Here is a 21,733-nt window from a genome sequence, read left to right as displayed (position 1 = left end):
CTGAGCAGAAAAAGCTAAAGCAAGTTGAACCTTGTGCATGGGTGGGAAAACATATAAACCTCCTCCAAATTTTCCTTGAAAAAATGTCTCCGAAGTACCCTGAGTTTTAACAGTATAAAAATCAGGATAAAATTAAAAAAAGACACCATTATCCGGAGCAAATTGTGACACGCTAAGAAATTTTTTGTTATGGAAAAAACATGAAGAAGATTATTAAGAATGACAGTTTTAGAGAATTTAGGGCAATGCAAATATGAATGACCAACATAATGTATATCTAAGCCTGTACCATTACCAATATTAACTTTTTCAACCGGTGTAAGGACTCTTAACAAACAGGGTGGAATCATCATGAGTGATGTGGTGAGAGACACCTAAATCTGGATACCAAAGAGGATCCACTACTATAAACGGTGTGGCCAGCATTGTAGCATCACCTAATGCATTGTTGTGATGATAAATTTGAGAGATATGGGCCTATGGTTGAGTCTGATACTCCTAATTATACCTGTTCCAGCAACCAAGAGCAATATGGCTATTTTTCCCACAAAGTTGGCAAGAAATTTTCACCTGATCCCATGCATTGTGACTATTCTAATTCTATTTTGTCCTTCCACTGCCTATGCTACCATAGCTTCTACCAAAACTGTTCCGTAATCCACCTCTTTGGTTGAACCTGCCGCCAGGAAAACACCTCGGTAGTTATTGTTGCCTCTACCATAATTGCTGCCATTGTTTTTCCATTGTGCAGGTACTGAGGCAGTGTTAGCATGAACAAGACTTATTGAGTTTTCTCTTGTCAAACTTCTCTTCTTATGCAAGGAGAGCCTCGATCTTATCTACTGTGTATGGATCAATTCAAGATGTGATGGAAGTCACAAAACTATCGAAATCATCAAACAAACCATTAAGAATCACATCAATGTGATCTTCTTCTGAAATTTTGACTTCTACTGCAGCAAGTGAATCAATGATTTTCTTAATTTCTAATAGGTAATCGTTAATACCTTTTTCCTTCTTAATCATACACAACTGAAGCTTCAATTTCTTGATCTTGCTACACATGATGCTCGTAATCTTGACTTATGGTTTTGCTCGTCGCATCCTCCTTTGTCACAAATTTTTCCGGAGTATTCTTATTAGTGATGAACTTCTCAGGCTTTAATTCACGAATACTTGCAAGGACTTGTTGCTACCACACCAAAAGATTTTCATCGTCTAATTTGATTGCAATTGGATTATGAAAAGTTTACAGTTTAAACGATGTTTGTGTAGCGAAAGACATGTCTGATGGATCTGTGCTTTGATACCATGTTAACGATAAGCATAAACAAAGAAAAGGGAATTGATGCTGAAAACTATATTCAATTATTGTAATAAGCATAAAATACGAAGAATAATTTAAGGGCCTTATACAGGCAAAGTAATAGAATGAGTAACAGAATGAGTCTAATAGACCTCTATCTTATCATAACTAATGACAGCTAAAGTAACTAATCACATCTAAGCAAATGATCTCATCATAAAAGAATTAGTTTAATCTAACTAACTTTACTATCTTTGACATTGTTTAAAACTTGAATTTCGAATGATTCATTTGTTGTTATGAACATCTAAGCAAATGATCTCATCATAACAGAATTAGTTTAATCTAACTAACTTTACTATTTCTGACATTGTTTAAAACTTGAATTTCGAATATTCATTTGTTGTTATGAACATCAGAACATATATCTGCGTATAAGTGTTATATTGACAGCAACTGACAAAATCTATTGAGAGTTAACCTTTCCACCCTAAAAATATCCTAAAATTAAGAGTCACTTTAATGCCTCCTTTTATAAATAATTATAGTTAATATTATATTAAATATATGAGTTAATGGTATGTTATGTAATATATATATATATATTAATTTTTAAAATATTAAAAAAACCATTAACCGTAAATTTAATCAAAATATATAATATTGTTTTTAATTCATAAACATGCATGTTTATTTTATCTACAATGATTAAAAGCTTGCTTGAAATTAAATTATGTGCATTTTATGACTAATAAATTTATTGTTTAATTAATAATTACTTGAATAACCATTTTATTAGATGAGTATATACTTAAATTTTATGGATTTTAATTTAATTTTTAATTTTTAAAAAACTATTACTTTTTTCACATTTTTAGTAATATTTTTAACTAATAATTATATAATTATGTTTTAAAATTAAACTCTTATATTAATACCTTAATTATTCTAGTTATTGTTAACGTATAATATGTTAGTATAAATACTAAGTTGATGCATACTTGATATTGACAAAAAAATATAATTATCTTATTTTATAAAATACATCAAGTACTTAATCAATTATATATAAGCTTAATTTTATATTTGACTTATTCATTGTAAAATTTTTGCCAGATTATAAATCAAAATATTTTTTTTCATTACAATTGATTTGTAATAATAATTAACATTTATTAAAACATAGTAATGTAACTTGATTTAAAGATAATACTTATTTTGATTAATTCGTCAAAATGTTAGAATCATGATTTCCAAAAAATTATAAAAATAAAATAAAATTCCTTCAGAAAAGAACATTGACATGACACTATCTATATTTACATAAGATTATATTATATAACATAATATATAAATATATAAAAGATGACAAATAATAATTATAGATTATTTAAGATATAAAAACAATGATTCTAAAAAGTTAGATGATTCAGTTATTAATTATTGAGAAAAACTTTGATCACTCACTATTATTCGGCTGAAATATATTAAAATTTTATTTTTTTAAAAATACGCGTTCATCTTAATTTTAATTTAATAAATCTCTTATGTTTTATAGTTCAAATAAATTTTAATTATTAAATAAAAATATGTTAAAAATATTTTCCCAACACTTTTATTTATTTGTTAAATTTAAAACCCAATGAAGTCCCAATCTATTTTACTCCATAAATTGAGCTTGGTTAATACATCTCCAGAAGCAAGGTATTAGAGAACTTATCATGTTTTGAGCATGCAACCACTTAGCAGTCTCTGTTGGCCTTTGTCCTGCGTAGATGTTTATGCACGTGCTTGTATAGTTTAGCAAGAAGTCATGATTCGCAGTTTAATCACTGAATAGCTACCATAATTAGATCAAGCTAACTGTACATATAACTAAGATATACTGTTTCTGCCATTAATGAATTATTTCTTTTCATCACAAACCAAGAACTACTTTTGCTGGATTGCATGCATACATAAATATTGAAATTTTCAGCAGTTTCACCAGCATGCTTGGGATATGCGAGTATTTAAATTATTTGCAACAGCAATTTACAACACATTTCCTTGTCGGATGACAGGTTTTTAATGGCCAGGCATAAGTTACTCCAGCCTCACAATTTTCTTGCGGAAAACTGTCATATATACATTGGGGAAGCAATATTTACACCTACAATAATAAAACTCAACCACTGTAATTCCCCGAATGTAGAATCATCCGAGAAAAGAACTATCATGTCATATAACCATCACTTGAATGAGGAAAAAACAATGTTCGTGAAGGTCATAATTGCTATTCTATGATAATGACGCTAAAGACAGAAAGGGGCTTACACCTCATTTGAAAAACAAAGAAGAAGATGCATGACTCAGGTGTCAGATATTTCTTTTAGCCAAGCTGTTAGTGTATACCATACAGGAGACCCCTTCCTGGTTCAACAAAAGGAATAACATCTACAATATTCTGTTCTGTACAGCACAATCGGTTAGAGGTCAAGAATAGAATGACCGCAAACTACAGTCGGTTGTTATGAAAGTTGGCCTTTGTAAGAGCTTTAACAAAATAATTGCGGATCTCTGGTGTTATGCGCTGAATCAGAAGTGAGTGCCTGCAAACAGTTGGTACACACAAAAATATAAAGGGGTGTCGAATTATACAGAGAAACGATGACATGATAAATGAGAATTTCAATCATCATATTCAATTTAAGCATGACAACAACTAAATTATCCATCACAGTATTTCAAACCAAAGGTTGGTTTCGACTCACACAACCTATCTACCATGAAGTTTAATATCCCTGTCCATTTTTGTCGAAAGCAAGCAGAACTAAAAACATAATATGCAAAAAGAGCTAAACAGCCAAGTACCCAACTATATATTGAACACAAGCCACAACATACCTCTCCTCATTAAATTCAATAAATAAATAAAATCATTTCATGGTTCTCGATATAATACAAATATCAAACCCTTTACATCTAATATGAGCACTGTACAATTAAAAAAAAAAAAACCACGTGAAACTATCATTGCTGGTTGCTGCTTAATCTTTAAAGAAAAAAGTACTTTAACTAAAATGAGAAGGGTAACATTGGAAACAAATTCACTACACTGTTCAATATTAACAAGTTTCAAATAAAGGAACCCAAAACTTTTGTATTTTGTGAACCATTGATACTCATCCACATCCCAGATATCACTGGACCCCACTACCCCCTCTTCCAACAATAAATAATCTAATCACTCACAAATTAGACAAGATTCTGAAGAATTAGCAAGGCTGTATATTTTTTTATTGACAACCCATGACAGATGTTCAAGTTTCAATATCTGAATTCCTTTTAAGTCAATAACATGTTTCACCAAACAAACACACAGCACTATTAAACCAGATGACCAAGTTTATTATAACCATCCCACAAAAAGAAATCACATGATTAAAGGTATAGATCAATACCCAGGTCTTGCACTCAATTTATCAAATTGCTCCAAGATAAAAAGAATGCACGCATGCCTCAATGATATAGCATTGAAGGCTTCTGAAAGTTCATACATACTTGACACGTTCTCAAGGGATATATCCTGCAACAAAACCAGGGGGTTGTGAGGAGCCCGCTTCCCAGTCTAATATTTAGTACAGGAACACAGACACAACATTTTTTCCCCAACTCACCTGTGCAATTGTGTACTCACAAAGTCTCTTAAGTCCTTCTAAAAGATATTGATCAGCTGCTCGAAGAAGATCCTGAGCAATATCCAGAGTGACATCAACTGATCCACAATATATAAATCTGGATAAAGATCAAATAAACAATTAAGTATTAGGTTGTACACAAATTATTACAAGTTTTCACAAAACAACTTTTATAAAGCACGAGCCATCACTGCAGAATTTATTAGACCTCATCATCAACTCAAAAACTTCCCATCTAATATTTGGAATCTCAATGTCCCTTGCATCCTTCTCCTGCCATGCAATAGAACAGATTTTTACATCACTGACATAAACAATCACTCTCAGCTTCAAATTAATATTAGAACACAAGTCTTGGTTGTTATATACTTAAGATTTAAATTCACCCTCCAAATCAAAAGCCAAAACCATGAGTGATAAATAATACTTCATGAAACCAAGTGGGTCAATAATGGAGTTTTTCTTTTTCTAGCCATTTTTATTTTGTAATAATATAAAGAAATTAGAAAAATTGCTTATTGTGGTATACTTTTTTATTTGAGGGGCTTTGGGGATGGGAAGGAAGGGGAAAGATGATTCATTGGTGGATCTCAATGTAAACTCACCCTATAACCACCATCAAACATTGCCCGAAACGCATCTGATGATGCAAGTAGACAAATTCTATGTGCATAAAATCGTTTACCTGCAACAATGAACAAAGATAGCTCAGTTAATTACCAATACCCACTGAAGCTACGATGCCGCAATTCAGGGAAGGTAGTTTTCAAGCGACAGTTTGAAGAATGAAACAATGTGGACAAAGTGCATCAACCTTCGACCAAAAATGTAACGTCAGATAATGTAGCATTGTTTACATACTGCTCTCCTAAATAAACCTGCAAGAAAAATCGTCTGTGAATATACAGGACCATCTCCTAAATATACTTTCCTTTATAATTAAAGTCTAGGCAGTGAAAATGTGAAAACCATTGACAAGCCAATTAGATTTAGGCCTACCTGTGGTGTTGGAGAAGGAGGAGCAGCATCCACAGGAGACAGGGTCAAGGCTTTATTGGCCAACTTGCATAAAGCTACAGCACCATCAAGTTGCTGCTTAGAACCAGACGAGCCAAGAAGTCCAATGAGCAAGTCAAGACCTGCATGGACAGATGATCAACTTCAAAATAGAGCAAGCACAAAAGGGAGTTCATAAAACAAGATGAATCAAACTCATGAAAAATATTTTACTAAGAAGATGCATACCATAGTGATCAATAAAAAAATTTCTCTGATCATCTGCAGAACAAAGATGCGCAAGAGCTAATGCAACTCGTCTTTGAACACCCTTTTCGGAAACTCGCATAAGATATAACAGATGATTCAGCACCTACAAAAGCAAAATTAACATGAGCATATAGAACTGATAATCAATATAGTACTGTCAGTAGCACTCCCATCGTTTCCCATGCAATTACAACAAAATGCAGAAAGAAACATGAATATGACATCTTACACGGCCGTGAATCTTCTCCTCTAATCTTTTCAATGTCTTGGCAACACAATCTTTTGTTGCCTGCAATAAAAACCAATTTCATATTGGTCACTGGTCAGTATAGGTCCAAGAAGAATATATTTTCCTTCAGTTCTTAAATTTATAAATATTCACATGTAACCATAAGTATTTTAATTCCCTTCAATATAGCATCCAAGGTTAAAAGGAAAAAACTCTGAAATCAAAGCTAAAGTAGGTATTAAAAACAAAACTTACTTGAACAATAAATTCTCCATCCTGCAGTTTCTGAACTCCACCTACCCTGATGAAATCGGACACATTATCCTATGGGACAAAAATAAATAACCAAAAAACAGAGAATAATTAACTTAGTCTCAAAGTAACAATTTTTTTAAGCAATTAAGACAAGATCATACCTCATTATCTGCAAGGCCATAAAGAGCAAAAGCAGCATTATGTTGCAAAGATCCATTTTTTGAGTCAAGAAGCTTGAGTAATGGAACTAAGCCACCATTGTGTGCAATACCAGCCTGGTTATGAGAGTCCTGAAATTGAGATATGGCCAAAAGAAATGGATATGATGTTAAAAAGAACGTAAAAAACAACCTGTAAATGGAAATAGTGCATAGCACTTGTATATTAAGAACTGCAATATATTTCTAAGCGGACTTCCATCAGTAATAAGCCTAATAAATATAAGGCACAAAGATGGAAATGAATCAAATGCATTACAGATCCAAAAACTATCATATAAAGAATGAAAATACTAACTTATTTACATGAATATAATGACAATTTTAGATTCCTAACTAATGCAAGTGAACTACAAACACAACACAGAAAAGTAGATATAACCTGGGCCAATCTCCCTAATGCAAAGGCAGACATTTCTCTGAGTTGAACATCAGGAGACTGAAGCATCTCTATCAAAGGTTGGACAGCACCTCTCTGTACAATGTGAACCTTAAAAAGACCAAGCAGAAAAGATGGTAAGAACTAAGGGCAACAAAACAGAATATAAAATACATAATCACAAGATCAGCACCTATAGTCCTATAATATCCAGTACTCTATGAAAATCAGAATCTTTATTTGGCAAGAAATAAATAATACAAAACAATCAAACTTGGACATGGATATGTCATGAAACAATCATTCCCAACTAAAGTTCAGTTGTTGATTGCTGTCCACTTGTCCTTTCCACACTTCTTCATTATTCAAGCAACAATCATAAAAGTGGACATGGATTTCTTCCCTGGCAACCCCCCTCCCCTCCTTCATTCCCCTTCCAGTCCAAGTCAAATATATGCAATAAAATGAAGTAAACAATAGCTCCCAATTAAAAATTCGTTGTTGTCCTTTCCAGCCTGAAGCTTATGCTTTACCTTGCAGTCTGAATCAGTTGCTGCAAATTGTCCAAGTAACAAGGCTGCTTCCCTCTGGCTTTCAGAGCAGCAGGAACTGTTAAATAAAACATTATTAGAATACATTAATTCAAAGATACCTTTTGTGGAATATATCTTATAGATTATTACTTCCAGGAAAATAAAATGGACATATAATAATAACAATTCAAATCCAGGATAGGTGTGTTTTGGAAACAGACTTGAATTTAACTCACTCTCAAAAGTTAGCTCAAGAAAAGAGAATCATCCAAGTCCTATAAGGAGTATTCTAGACATATTTTTAATAAATGCAGAACATCTTAACAGGGTGGAAAGGAATTGAAGTTTATCAGGGTCCAAAATTGAGAATATACCTAAGTAATCCAATAACTGGTTGTAAAGCTCCAGCAAGAAGAACCTCCTTCTTTATATTAGGTGAAGAATGGACTAGATTTCCAATCACACCAACCTGTAATACAATCCAATTCATTGCATATGCCAAGTAAGAGACATGCAAAGACAGAGCTCAATAATATGGTAAAACCTTGCATTTTTAATTAAAGGTTCACTAGACATACCGCTTCATAATGAATAGCAGCATCTTCAGAACGTAACATTAAAATCAAAGTTGGAAGAGCATTGCATTCAACAATCTGGCAAGTCATGACATTGTGTGAGTTACTTGAATCATATTCAAACCCCAACTTTCAGCAACAACCACTTACCTGATTTTTATTTTCATCATTTTTAAAAGCCAGGGTCCGCAGTGCACCAGCAGCTGCTCTTTGCACCTTTGCATCAGCAAATTCAAGCAAATGAACAAGTGGTGGAATGCCACCTTCCATCCTACATATTAAGCCTAGATAATATTAAAAGCAAGATTCAAACTAAGTTTTAATGTATGGTGGGCCTTGAAGAAGCAAAAACCTGACACGAGTTTTAATGCTGCTGTTCTCATGAGCAAGATTAGTAATAGCATCTGCAGCCCTACGAATGAGACTATTAATGGCACGAGAAGTTAAGCCATTCTTATGTCTCTTTAAAAGTTCAACAAGATGTGTTAAGGCACCACTGTCAACAATGAGTTGTTGATGTTCTGGCTGTAGAAAGCATTTCAAATAAAATTGTAGTTTAGAATTTATACTTTATTTAACAGATAAAGAAATTTGTTAGAAAGAAAAGAAGGAAAATACAACTAAGTTTAAAAGTTACATGACAATTATATGATATCCGCCATATATACACAATATAAAGTCCGGTCAAAAGTGTGGCACGTGTTGGCATGTAAATTACAAAGAAGGAAATGAGCTATGCTACTCTATTCACTTCCCATAACCAAGACTAAAATTAATCCTGCAATTGACACAACAGGATACATTAATTCGTGTTTAGTACCGAGAAATCAAAAGTAGTTAACTCACTCCCCATAATTCCAAACCAAAATGGGGGACCTTGTAGAGCAGACTGGTTTCCAATGCTGGATCTTCATCAGGACCAAGGAAGACAGCACCCCCCCCCCCAAAAAAAAAAAAATTTATATATATACACATACATATGTACTATAACTATAAGTAAGCATTTCAAAAGAATTCACCATCCCCCAACTGATCCTGTATTCAATCAAGTGGGGTTTTGCATTAGGTTGAATGCTAAAGGATGTCTCCTTTTTACTTCTACTCTTCATTTGTTATATTAAGATTTGACTCAATTTGAGATCATTTAAAATTTTAAACAAGTTATTTTCATCAAATACTCATTTACAACATCCATGGTATTTTAATCTTGCTAGAAGTAATATTGTAAAATAGCATACTCCATTAGGAGTGCGTCTCAGAGAGTGCTTCGCAAAAGAATTGTGTGGCACAGTGAAAGGTTTCCATTGGGGTTTCCTGTCCCTGGTCTTCAACCTAATTGTGGAAGAGGGGAGGTGCATGGAGTATAACTCCTCTCGCGCCTCTCTTCAGCTTGTTCCTGTTCGTCTATTTGGTAGAGGGCAGGCAGCCCACATGCATACATGAAGAGAAGAAGAGAGGAGAGGGGTTCCCTGAGATTAAGTTGCCAAGGCGGTTTGGAATTTGGACTATATAACTAATAACTGTCATCTTTTTTAAGAATTGTCCCATCATTTTTTTTTCCCTAACTTATCCCCCTAGACCTATAATTTTTTCCCTCTCAAAATCTTGAGTCAGTTCCACCAGTGATGACTACCATCAAAACTATAGAAAAGGGTAAAGTTAAGGAAGACTACATGCCTCATCCAGCTTTGAGACAAAAAGAATGCATTCAGACAAACTCTCAATCTCATCCATAAATTATTATTAGCAACCAGCAGGTGCTTGATTCAATTGGAATTGATAAACGAGGGCAAACAATATGCACTATTTTCATTAAAAATATTTGTATATTCTCAATCAATTCTAAACCCTCATATTTCACCTCAAATCCTCAGATCTTCTCTTCTCTCTGTTTTAATTGATCCCCATATTTGGAATGGGATAGCAGGAAGCAACGGAGCTGTCAAAACAGAACAGAACTGAAACTGACACTGGATGATGGTATGAACCAACACTTCCATTCTCCACCTTGAAACACATACATTACTCTGAATTCACAGAATAACTCCTTTAAATTCACGCCCAAAATTCGACATAACACAGCATTTAGCAGAGGGATCTACAAATTAAATCCTCGGGCATGATCTTCAAAGCCTCCCTTCACTATTATTAAATAACTCGCACCATTTAGTCAAAATACACCGATAACAAATAAAGAATGGAATAATATTTTAAATTAAAATGCATAATTACGTAAATAACGCTCACCAGGCGAATTTGACATAAATAAACCTTCCACCAATACATCACAAATACTTGGATTCAAACTACAACCGTAAACTCATTTATACTTCAGAACTTACAGAACGCTAAGGAACGTATAAAAGATTTAAAAAAAAATAGAGTGTGAGACAAAGTACGGGGTATAAACAACTAAATATGAATTAATTCCAAAATAACAGTTACAGGAAAATCAAATTACCTTGACGGCAAGAAGTCCTAGAGCGAAAGCGCTCCCTTTCTCAACCTCATGCTCAAACGGCAATGGCTTCTGAACACGATCACTCAGAGGCGGCGCCTGAAGATGCTTAACCAAAGCCGGAACCGCGCCTCCTTCAACAATCACGTTCACCACTTCCTCTGCAAACACAACCACCAATCGGTTCATAGACGCACATGCAACCGACAGACAGAAACACATAAGAAGAAACACCACACCGCGACCGCAATCCAAACGAACGCAGCAACACGCGGCGAGATCGGAGGCATCGATTTACCATTCTTCGCTAGATCGGCGAGCGCGTGAGTGGCGCGCTTGGCCGCTGCTCGATCGGCTTCGTTCCACGTGTAAGTAGACTCGAGGACGCTCACCTGTTCGGCGACGTCGGCGAGAAGCGCCTCACGCTCGCCGGCGGTTGGCGGCGCAGCCAAGATCTGCCGCTCCTCGTGTAGTTCCTCGTCCAGCTTCCGCTTCTGCCCCTTCCTCTGTGAGAGGCTCTGATCTTGGCGCCTCTGAAGCTCCATGAACGAGAAGAAGAGGAAGGTTCTTCACAGTGTGGTTGCTCTGGTTAACAGAAAAGAGAGAGAAGGAGAAGAAGAGTGGTAGGAGATGGAATTTGAGATTTGAATGGGTGACAGATGGAAGGGGTATTTTGGGAGTTTCAGTGTAAATGTAAACCATGATAAAGAAAATAACTACACGCACACTCACTTTGAGGAGCGACGTGTCGGGCTTTGAACCGGCCACATCATTCACAGTTCTGAATTGTGGCGAAGGCGCAGTGATAACACTACACAGTTTCGCGCCCCCTATTTTGTTTTTTAGAACAAAAATTTTGGTTAGACATTTTTCATATTAAATATTACTCCTAGAGTGAAGTTCCATTTGGTTAGTGATTTTTGTGTCAAATTTTTATTTATATTAATAATTTTAAAGATCTGTCTATGTTTCTATTTATTAATTTTTTTAAAAATTAATATATTTAAATAAATTTTACGATAATATTAGTTATTATTCTTATATTAATAATTTTTTATTAAAATATCAAAACATTAATATATATCAATGGCACATAATAAAAATTAATCAACAGTAAATTAATTTTTTAACGTGTTAAGAAAAGATATTTTTTTTTACTAAAAATATGTAATATTTATTATTTTTAATAAAAAATAGCTAAATTATAATTTTTATTATATATTGTTTGATTTATGTTAGAAAATGTGATAAAAATATTCAAAAAATTAAAATAAACTTCAATAAAATCATTAGATTATTTGATATATGTAATTTTTTTCTTTAATAAATAAATAAATAGTCATATAAATATTTAAAGTGAAAAAAATATGATGTTTATAATCATTAATAAAAAAACATTTTGACATGCCGAGAGTATTTTTTTAATTAAGCAAAGTATAGTAAGTTAACACAATTAAGGTTATTAGCTCGTAAATGTCGTCGTTGATTTACCCATGGGTATACCAGCATGGGCTTGGGCTTGTTAGGAAGCTCGTTAATCCGAACACGAACCAGATGATGCTAAAGCTAAACATGCAGAAGGCAGTAACACTTCCATTTGCTAACCACAATGCCAATTCTACGCCTAGTTATCGGATGCAATAATGCACACAATAGTGACTAAGTAAATATAACGTTGAATCTGATAATACACACAATACCAATTCTATGATGAAATATTTAATATTAATAATCATAATATTTTTAAATTTATAAAAAATGTTAATTTTATAAGTAGTAATACATTTTTTTATTTCATATTTTAATTTAATAATATTTATGTACTACGTTACCTCTAAAATAAATATAACTACATTCAATAATAAATATCGAAATCTCAAAATAGTAGACAGTTAAAAAATAAAAATAAAAAAATCTCAAAGCAAACCGGCCAAAAAATGTATAGCTTTATATATTTTATCTTTCTATTGGTGCTATGCGATCATTCACTATAATGCCACTTTCAGCATAATTTTTAACGTTATTACTAAATACTAACACAACACACATCAACATCTAAAGGTACAAAACAACGAACGTCCATCATTTCTTAATAATAGAAGAATATCTTTGTCACCAACAACAGAAATTCTTAATTGTTCCATGTATTAATTTTTACTTATACTATTTATTATAAGAGTTAGTGTTATTTTAATTGAATATATTTTGTATAAGCCCATTATCTTAATCATGAATAGTCGTAATATTATCACATTATTTTTATTTCTCTATTTAAATACACTAAATATTTTTCATTATCACTATTGAGGAGATACACAATACTATAAAAATATTCAAAGATTCACCAAATTTTGTTATTATAAAAAATAAATAAAAACTATTTAAAAAATATGAAAGTATAAATTATTTATAATTTATAAAGAAAATATTATTTTTATACTATCTTTTTTTTATAAAGATCTACGTTACCAAAAGTATGTTGCTTTTGTGTGTGTAAAACATTGGGGTCCCGAATTCAGAAAACTTAGTCTGTTGAAATGTCGAAGCTATTAACCAGACGTCAAACCTACCAATGATTTTGGTGAAATTGCTAAAGAGCGAGTTGAAATGGGCAAACTCTTAACCAGACATCAAACCTACCAATCATTTTCGACCAATTGTTAACGAGCCAGAAAGAAAGATGCAATGTATTTAATAAAGAAAAAAAAACTACTTGTAATCAAACAGCATTAAAATGTTTTAAAAAATTACATCGACGTTTTGTTTTTTATTATTCTGTATGGATAAAGAACAAAATAAAAGAGAAAAATTATATATGAAACTTGTTATTATTATTAAAAATTATCAACTTATTCTTCACTTGGTTTTTATTTTAAATATGAGACTGGTTATTACAAACAATTCTATTTTTTTATAATTTTACCCTAAAAAATTACTTATACAGATTTAAATTTACTCATAATTAGGGATGGCAATGGATAAAGTACCCGATGGGCACCCGCAAAATTTACCCACAATGGGTAGGGTATTTACCCACTATACGGGTACGGGTATGAGTGTGGGTAAAAATCTGCAAATTTTAATGGAGATGGGTGCGAGTATGGGTATCTAAGTACCCACCCCGCCCCATACCCGCATATATATATATATATATATATATATATATATATATATATATATATATATATATATATATATGCTTAAACTTTATTCTACAATTATGCATTGAATTTTTGTATTATTATATTACTTATGTGAAGTTATATAAGATTAATATAAAAATATATTTAATAATAAAGTAAACCAAAAAATTTATTTTAGTTTATACTTTTAATAGAAAAATTTATTTACTATTTTATATCATTTAATTAGGCTAACACAATTTAATTATTACATAGTTAATATAAGATTGACTTTTTTTAAAATATTATTTATATATGACACACATAAAATATTTTTTACACAAATATTTTTGTTAATAAAATCATATTGATGTTTAAATCATAAAGTGAATGATGAATAATAAATATATTATAAATATTTTATAAATTTTACAATCACCTACTATTACTGTAAACTTATTATTTATTAATAATATTTAAATTTTATTTTTATATTTTAATTTAAAATAATATTTTTTTATGTAACATATGTATTACAAGCACAACTATAATCTATTGAATCTAAATAATATTATTCTTACTATTTATTCACATTCAAATAAGTTTTTGAAAAGATATAAATATAAAAAATTATTATTAATTTTTATTTGTTAATTTTTTTAAGATAAAAAAGTATAATTTTTTTAATATACACGTATATTTCTTTATTATAAAATTTTATTGTAACTATTTATCTTTTATTCAAATTCTTTTTTTTTTAATTTATATACATTATAAATATTTTATTCACTAAAATAATTTTTCAAAAATTTATATTTATGATAAAATATTTTCGTATAGTATATGAGTTAAAAAATACCAGTATTAATATATATATATATATATATATATATTAATTATATTGTATTATTTTAATTAAATCTATTATTTTTCTTACAATTTCAAATTCAAAAGTTTAAAAAAATATTTTATGTATCAACTTTCTGTTGTTAGTATTAAACTTCTCTACTCTAACTCTATTATCATTCTCAATGTCTGTCTCGCTAAAACTTAATAAAACTATGAAATGTTATTTATTAGAGTTAGTTGTTAATGTCGTCACAAGAGGTTACTAAGTGATCCCACACGAAGGGACAACCATTGTACAAATCTATTTCGTTGTCGTTCTGACATTACCAACAATCAAATCTCACACAAGATAGGATTATCACTGACAAATAACTTGTGTGTTTAGTTTTGCTTATTGTTTCTAAGAATTTTAGTTTAGAAAATTATTATATTAAAATACATTTAACATTTATGATCTTTGAATATTTATTTTTTTATTTATATTTGTATCTTGTTCGGCAACTACATATTGAATTTTTGTATTATTATGCTACTTATGTGAAGTTATATAAACATATTTTTCTTTATAAATATTTTTTTCTCAAACAAGCGCGGGTAATTGGTACAAAACGGGTATGCGGGTACCGAGAGAATACGGGTACGAGGATTAATGTTCATACCCATGCGGATATGAGGCCGAGTACGGGTATTTTTTAAAAACTCAGGTATGGGGATGGGTACTGTAGTACCCTACCCATTGTCATCCCTACTCATAATCCTAATAAATCTCCCATTATGTTAGAAAATAAATTTTAAATTACAAATACATATATTTATCAACTTAAAATCAATAAAAATTTATTATTTATTTAGTAATTACAGAATTTTATAAGAATGAACGTTAAAATATTTAAAGTCATTCTACATGATATTTGTTATATATTTTTAAAAAATATAATTATTTTATAAAACATTCAATAAAATATACATTTGTTTATTGTGAAAATATCAAAAAATATTTTTGTATCTAATGATTCATTTTTTCTTAAATTAAAATTATTCCACATATAAATTATTAGTTAACTAACCTACCACCGTCACTCTCTTTACCTCCATACAACATCATTAAATTAAGAGTTTAAACAATTCAAATAATGTTTTTAAATTTAAATTTTTATTTAAAAATTATTAAAATTTAATATATTTTTTTTTATAAAAACTGTTACTATCAGTTTAAATTAAAAATTACATTTTTCTTAAGTTAAATTTGTAATAATCCATGCAGAAGAAATAATGTTTTACGATATTTGATCTTGTCAAATACATGGATAAAAACATCCAATCCTTTTTTATTTGTAAAATATAAATTATTTTTTCAAATGAAAATACATTTAAGAATATATTGAATAGAAATATTTAAATTTTTTATCGTTATATAATAAAAGTTCTTTCTGTATTTAATATGAATTTGATTTCAATTTTTTATTAATAATAAAAATTAAATATTATAAAATTTAAATCAACTATCTAACTTCGTATTTAATAATATTTTTAATTGAAAAATAGTGGATGAGTAACTTTCTAGTTTAAGAATCTTTTTAGATTCGATGCTAAAATACACTTTACTCTTACCCACTAGATTGTTAAATTAAATAATTAAATTGTACATACACTTATTTTAAAATAAAACAGCCGTCTATGGCAGAGGCTACGCACTAATTACAGTTTACACTTAACGACTAAAAATCCGGCCAAAATCTTAACAACTTGCGTGCAGTCCCATTCACATTCTTTTAAGAAAACAATATTGAGCAATGTTAATTATTGGTTACAAATGGAAGATAGTAACAAATTTCACTTTATTGGTAAATAACCACGTCTCATATTTATGCTGATAAAGACTCAATCAATGCATGATTACACATACAAAGAAATCTATTAAAAAAATGGAAGTTCAAATAAGCGATTAAAAAAGCCAAGTCATTAACTATTAATTAAAGATATTTATTGAAAAAGAAAATAGTTTTATCGACATTAATTTGTTATTAATTTTAAGTATCTAAAGTTATTTAAAAATTACTACATAAAAAATACGAAAACGTTATAAATTAAAGTTAAAATTAAAATTAATAAAGGCTAATAATCTTATAATTGTCTGAAAAAAGTGTCAATGAATGTTTAAAAATGGTTAGAAACGGAAGTTGGGAACCTAATCAAACAGAAAAAGTCAAAGGGAGACACGACGCCCGTCCCACTAAGACTCTAATTAATTAGTTTACTGAAACCAAACAAGAGCATTGTGGTGTCTGACCGGTAAACTCTGTTTCCCGCGTTACTCTCATTATTCTTTTCTTCTTCGTTCCCCTTTTCTTCCCTACCACTCCAACCAAGACCCCTTCAATCCATAATCACAACCACTTCAACTCATTCATTCCAACCACCATGTCTCTTCTCTTCTTCTTCTTATTCTTCTTACCCTTCTCCCTCTCCCAAACACCCCCTAAAGGCTTACTCATTAACTGCGGAGCCCAATCGGGGGCCCAAATCGATGGCCGCACGTGGCTTCCCGATTTCGCCTTCGTGTCTTCGGGCTCACCCAAAAACGTCACTTCCCCCGTTCTCTTTCCCACTCTTCAAACCCTTCGCTCCTTCCCTCGCCAAGTCAAGAAGCACTGCTACTATATTCCCGTGTATCGCGGCGCAAAGTACCTCGTGCGGACCACTTATTTCTATGGAGGGGTCAACGGTGCTGATCACCCTTCGCCGCCGGTGTTTGACCAGATCATCGATGGAACATCCTGGAGCGTTGTCAATACCACCGCGGATTATGCTAGCGGCAACTCTACGTTCTACGAAGGGGTTTTCTTGGCTCAGGGGAAGATCATGAGTTTCTGTATCGGCTCGAATAATTATACGGATTCAGACCCGTTTATATCTGCTCTGGAGTTCCTCGTTCTTGGTGGCTCCCTCTACAACACCACTGATTTCACCAGCTTTGGTCTTGCCTTGGTTTCAAGGAGCAGTTTTGGATACTCTGGACCACCCATTCGGTCAGTGCTACCTTGTTTTCACTTTAGTTTTCATTAACCATTGGTGTTCAGTTAATGTCTTGTGTTTCATTAATGATTAATTGAAATTTACCCTCTGTAAAGTGCAAGTTCGTCTCCCCCATGTTTGTTTCAAGTACATGTTTAAGCAAAGTCTCGACCTTGAGTTTGTCATTTGAAAAATGTTTCTGTTCGAGAGCTAGTGCCATTATAATGTACATGTTCTTAACTCCAATATGATTGCCTTCTATTGAGCATATACTAATTAATATACACGGTCTAGATAAGAAAAAGTGCAGGCGTGTAAATAGTTGTGTATGAGTAATGATTAGGTTGCGTTGTGGAGTTCAAGGAATTTTTCTACTTTTTTCATTTTTTGCCATCTGCTTTTGTTTTGGGGTGCTTTGCCATGAAATTCAGATCAAGTACTTAGCAAGAGAATTTTTTTCATTCAATATTTAGCGAGAAAATATACTAACCCTTAGAAGAGAGAAATTTGGGAATGATAGTGTCAAAGGTTACAAGTTACAACTTATAAGGTGCTTGAAGAAGTTATAATTTGGGTATACATGGTGTCACCAATAATATATTGGATTTACCTAGTTTTTTTAACACTAAGAATTCATTTCATTCTTCTTCCTTTTTTGTCCTTCAACTCTAATGCTGGATGTGTTTTTTTTTATTTTTTTTTATCAGATATCCCGATGATCAGTTTGATCGTATCTGGGAGCCTTTTGGACAGAGTAATTCTACCAAAGCAAGCACTGACAATGTTTCTGTTTCTGGTTTCTGGAATCTTCCACCTTTGAAAATATTCGAGACTCATCTAGGATCTGATCAATTGGAAGCATTGGAACTGAGATGGCCTACAGCATCTCTTCCGAGCTCCAAATACTACATTGCTCTATACTTTGCTGGAAATTCTGATGGATCAAGAACTTTTAACATAAGTGTAAATGATATAACTTATTACCACAATTTGAATGTGATCTCTCCAGGTGTTGTGGTCTTTGCCAACCAGTGGCCTCTTTCTGGTCCTACAACAATAACTTTGACTCCCGATGCTAGTTCATCTTTGGGTCCTTTAATCAATGCTGGAGAAATTTTTGATGTGCTGCCACTTGGAGGAAGAACTTCGACTAGAGATGGTATATCTTTTGATTTCATGTTTCTGTGCTTAACTTTGGGTTATTCCTAAAATAATCTTAAGGCCAAAAAACTAAGTTAATGAGCAACCAGAAATTAAGTTATTTTAAGTGACTGAAATTGGACACATTTCTAGTGAGAAGTGCAAGGAATAGAATACTACTGCAAGTCAACACAACATTTTGAACCAAGCTATGTTTTCCTTCCCACATGTCAAAGATAAATTATCAAAATGATAGTATTTACTCTTGGTTGACTAGTGATTCTCTATTTCAAGTCACAACGCATTCCATCATAGTTGTAGCGCACTTGTATGTTAATCATGAACATTCAAGGTTTTTAAAAGGGGAATTTTCTCCACAGTTATTGCTTTGGAAAAGGTAAAGGAGAGCTTCCGAAATCCTCCACTTGATTGGAATGGTGATCCTTGTGTGCCTCGGCTGTATTCATGGACTGGCATCACATGCTCTGAAGGACCCCGTATCCGTGTAGTGACTTTGTAAGCTCGGACTAGAGATGTTAAAGCATAATACTTCGTCATTTCAATTCTATTGTGCTGTGTAATGAATAGCTTATTTTTTATTTCCTGTTGTTTTCAGAAACTTGACAAGTATGGATCTTTCAGGATCTTTATCACCTTTTGTTGCCAATATGACTGCTCTGACCAACATGTAGGTTTAAGTATAAAACATATTTGTTTATGAAATTTAGTATTTGAAATTTTATAACCAGCTAACTGTAGCCCTCTTGCAGCTGGCTTGGGAATAATAGTTTGTCAGGACAGATTCCTAACCTCAGTTCATTAAAGATATTAGAGACACTGTAAGTTTTTGTGTGTTTAAAGTCTGATAATGTTTTTTTTAGCATATGACTAATCACATCAGTGGCTGTACCTGTAACTAGTCTACTTTTTTTTATCCAGTGGAAAGAGATATTTTGAAATATTTCTTTTTGTTCTGAAGTAACTCGTGTAGTCATGTTCTATAGCAATTTCCATCATCCAAATGCTTGAAATCTAAGAGAACTTTAATGTATTCATGGAGCTCAGTATTTGCAAATTGTTGTTGTATTTTAAGGCACTTGGAAGACAATCAATTCAATGGAGAGGTTCCCTCATCCCTGGGGAACATCAGCGGCTTGCGAGAAGTGTAAGTTCTCCCCTATTAGGATATGTTAGACGTTACAAGCAAATTACTTTTTTTTGGGTATTCAATGTGTTAAAATTTTCCCTCTGACCCCCCTTTTATCCCATGTAAGTTCTGATAGTGCAAATTATGCATGGAAAACTGAGTTTACACAACTATCTTTTCTACATGATTGTGGCCCAAAACTACTGATACATTATGATCATTGTAAGTTATATGAGTAATATCTGCTTACTATCTTGTCATATTAGAGATAATCAAAACAAAGATTTGTTGATAGCTAAACGAGTTTTGACTTTGGGCTGATTAATAAGTATTCTGAGGAAACTTAGTGGATTAGATGTACATTTAAGAAATATGAGACTTGATTAATCAGCTGTTGCATATTTTGGTTCCAATCAATCTAAGAAATTTGTCCATCTGACAACAAAAAAACAAGTTTGTAGATTAGAGAAACCAACTATTAGTAGAACTCATACTTGACCCTGTATTTTATGTACTTTTTCATTTGTATTATCGCTCATGTATGTCTTTCGTTTGTAAATTATGTATCTTTGAATCCGCCATCCCCTCGTAGGGAAGATCTGCCATTTGCTCTTCATTTCTATTACAATTTTCTTACTTTCCTTTCTTATTTCATGTTGCCTGATGATTGCCCCCATTTGTTGATGCAGATTTTTGCAAAACAACAATTTGACTGGTCAAATTCCAGCAAATCTCATTGGAAAACCAGGACTGGATCTCAGGTAAATAAGAACACCTATCATCTTGTCACCATGCGTTTTGCAGTTGTTGTTTTGCTGACTTGTGCATGTTCATCAACAGAACTTCTGGAAATAATTTCTTATCACCTCCTGCACCTTGATGAATTTGCTTAGTGCCTTCCTGGTAAAGATGAAGATTTTCCTTTTATCAAGAAATTTTTACTCTTTTTGTGCTTAAATTTTTCTGATTTTGGTGGAAGTTCTTCGTCATCAACTCAACTGAAGATCAAACTTCATTTCAGCCTTCTCTTGCGGGAGGACATACAGATTTCTTAACTTGGAGTATACTTTCAGATTGGTTGATCATATTCTTTCATGTTTGATTTTCAGTTCCTTGACAATTAGAATGTTATTTGAAATTGTATCTTACATATCCTTGTATAGGCATTGTTTAACATTATTTTATTGAAATTTTTGCTTTGTTTATTTTTCATACCTTTGTAATTTGCATCGTTTTTTGATTTTAGTGTAATCATTGTATCTTATTGTTTTTCATACCTCATGTAGCGTCGACTGTTCATGTTTACTGTGGATCAATTTATAACTTCCTCTGGTAATTGAAAATCCTGAGATATAAAAGGATGTAAAAATTATGTGCCCATTTTTTCAATCACTTTTATATTTTTGTGGTTACGGGCACAGTCTTTCTTAAGGTGTTTGTTCAGGAATATGAAAAATAAAAAAGATGATACTTGAGATTGGTGCGAAAACAAGTGATGGGAATACTTTGTTTCCACTTGCATGATAACGGGTGAAAAATCACTAGAACTTATCTGCACATT

At 31.9% G+C, this 21,733-nt stretch overlaps 2 protein-coding genes across 3 annotated transcripts; one reads left to right on the top strand and one right to left on the bottom strand.

The window, feature by feature from the left end:
* Positions 1 to 2,997: 2,997 nt before the first annotated feature.
* LOC113873776 (ARM REPEAT PROTEIN INTERACTING WITH ABF2-like) lies at positions 2,998 to 11,540 on the bottom strand. Of its 2 annotated transcripts, XR_003505961.1 has the most exons (20): positions 11,198 to 11,540; positions 10,903 to 11,060; positions 8,794 to 8,966; positions 8,592 to 8,712; positions 8,445 to 8,519; positions 8,241 to 8,335; positions 7,867 to 7,942; positions 7,337 to 7,444; positions 6,898 to 7,026; positions 6,737 to 6,805; positions 6,482 to 6,541; positions 6,232 to 6,355; positions 5,986 to 6,125; positions 5,801 to 5,864; positions 5,592 to 5,671; positions 5,195 to 5,259; positions 4,966 to 5,083; positions 4,750 to 4,874; positions 3,625 to 3,897; positions 3,000 to 3,458 (listed from the first exon to the last, which is right to left on the bottom strand). XR_003505961.1 is itself a non-coding variant. In XM_027512087.1 (19 exons), exons 1-19 carry the CDS (start codon positions 11,442 to 11,444, stop codon positions 3,804 to 3,806), a joined length of 2,121 nt encoding a protein of 706 aa, XP_027367888.1. In that variant the 5' UTR covers positions 11,445 to 11,535; the 3' UTR covers positions 2,998 to 3,803. The 2 variants fall into 2 exon arrangements, 1 of the variants encoding a protein (XP_027367888.1); XM_027512087.1 differs by having other exon boundaries at positions 2,998 to 3,897; positions 11,198 to 11,535.
* A 5,526-nt stretch (positions 11,541 to 17,066) lies between these two features.
* Positions 17,067 to 21,397, top strand: LOC113873777 (probable LRR receptor-like serine/threonine-protein kinase At1g67720). Its single transcript, XM_027512088.1, has 8 exons — positions 17,067 to 17,899; positions 18,593 to 19,044; positions 19,406 to 19,541; positions 19,642 to 19,713; positions 19,796 to 19,864; positions 20,119 to 20,190; positions 20,862 to 20,933; positions 21,013 to 21,397. Exons 1-8 carry the CDS (start codon positions 17,292 to 17,294, stop codon positions 21,050 to 21,052), a joined length of 1,521 nt encoding a protein of 506 aa, XP_027367889.1. The 5' UTR covers positions 17,067 to 17,291; the 3' UTR covers positions 21,053 to 21,397.
* Positions 21,398 to 21,733: the final 336 nt, after the last annotated feature.

Source organism: Abrus precatorius, unplaced genomic scaffold (assembly GCF_003935025.1).
Source record: "Abrus precatorius isolate BTA unplaced genomic scaffold, Abrus_2018 Scaffold7, whole genome shotgun sequence".
Taxonomy (NCBI): domain Eukaryota; kingdom Viridiplantae; phylum Streptophyta; class Magnoliopsida; order Fabales; family Fabaceae; genus Abrus; species Abrus precatorius.
The sequence above is the reverse complement of the archived record's forward strand: the minus strand, read 5'-3'. Positions and strand labels throughout refer to the sequence as shown.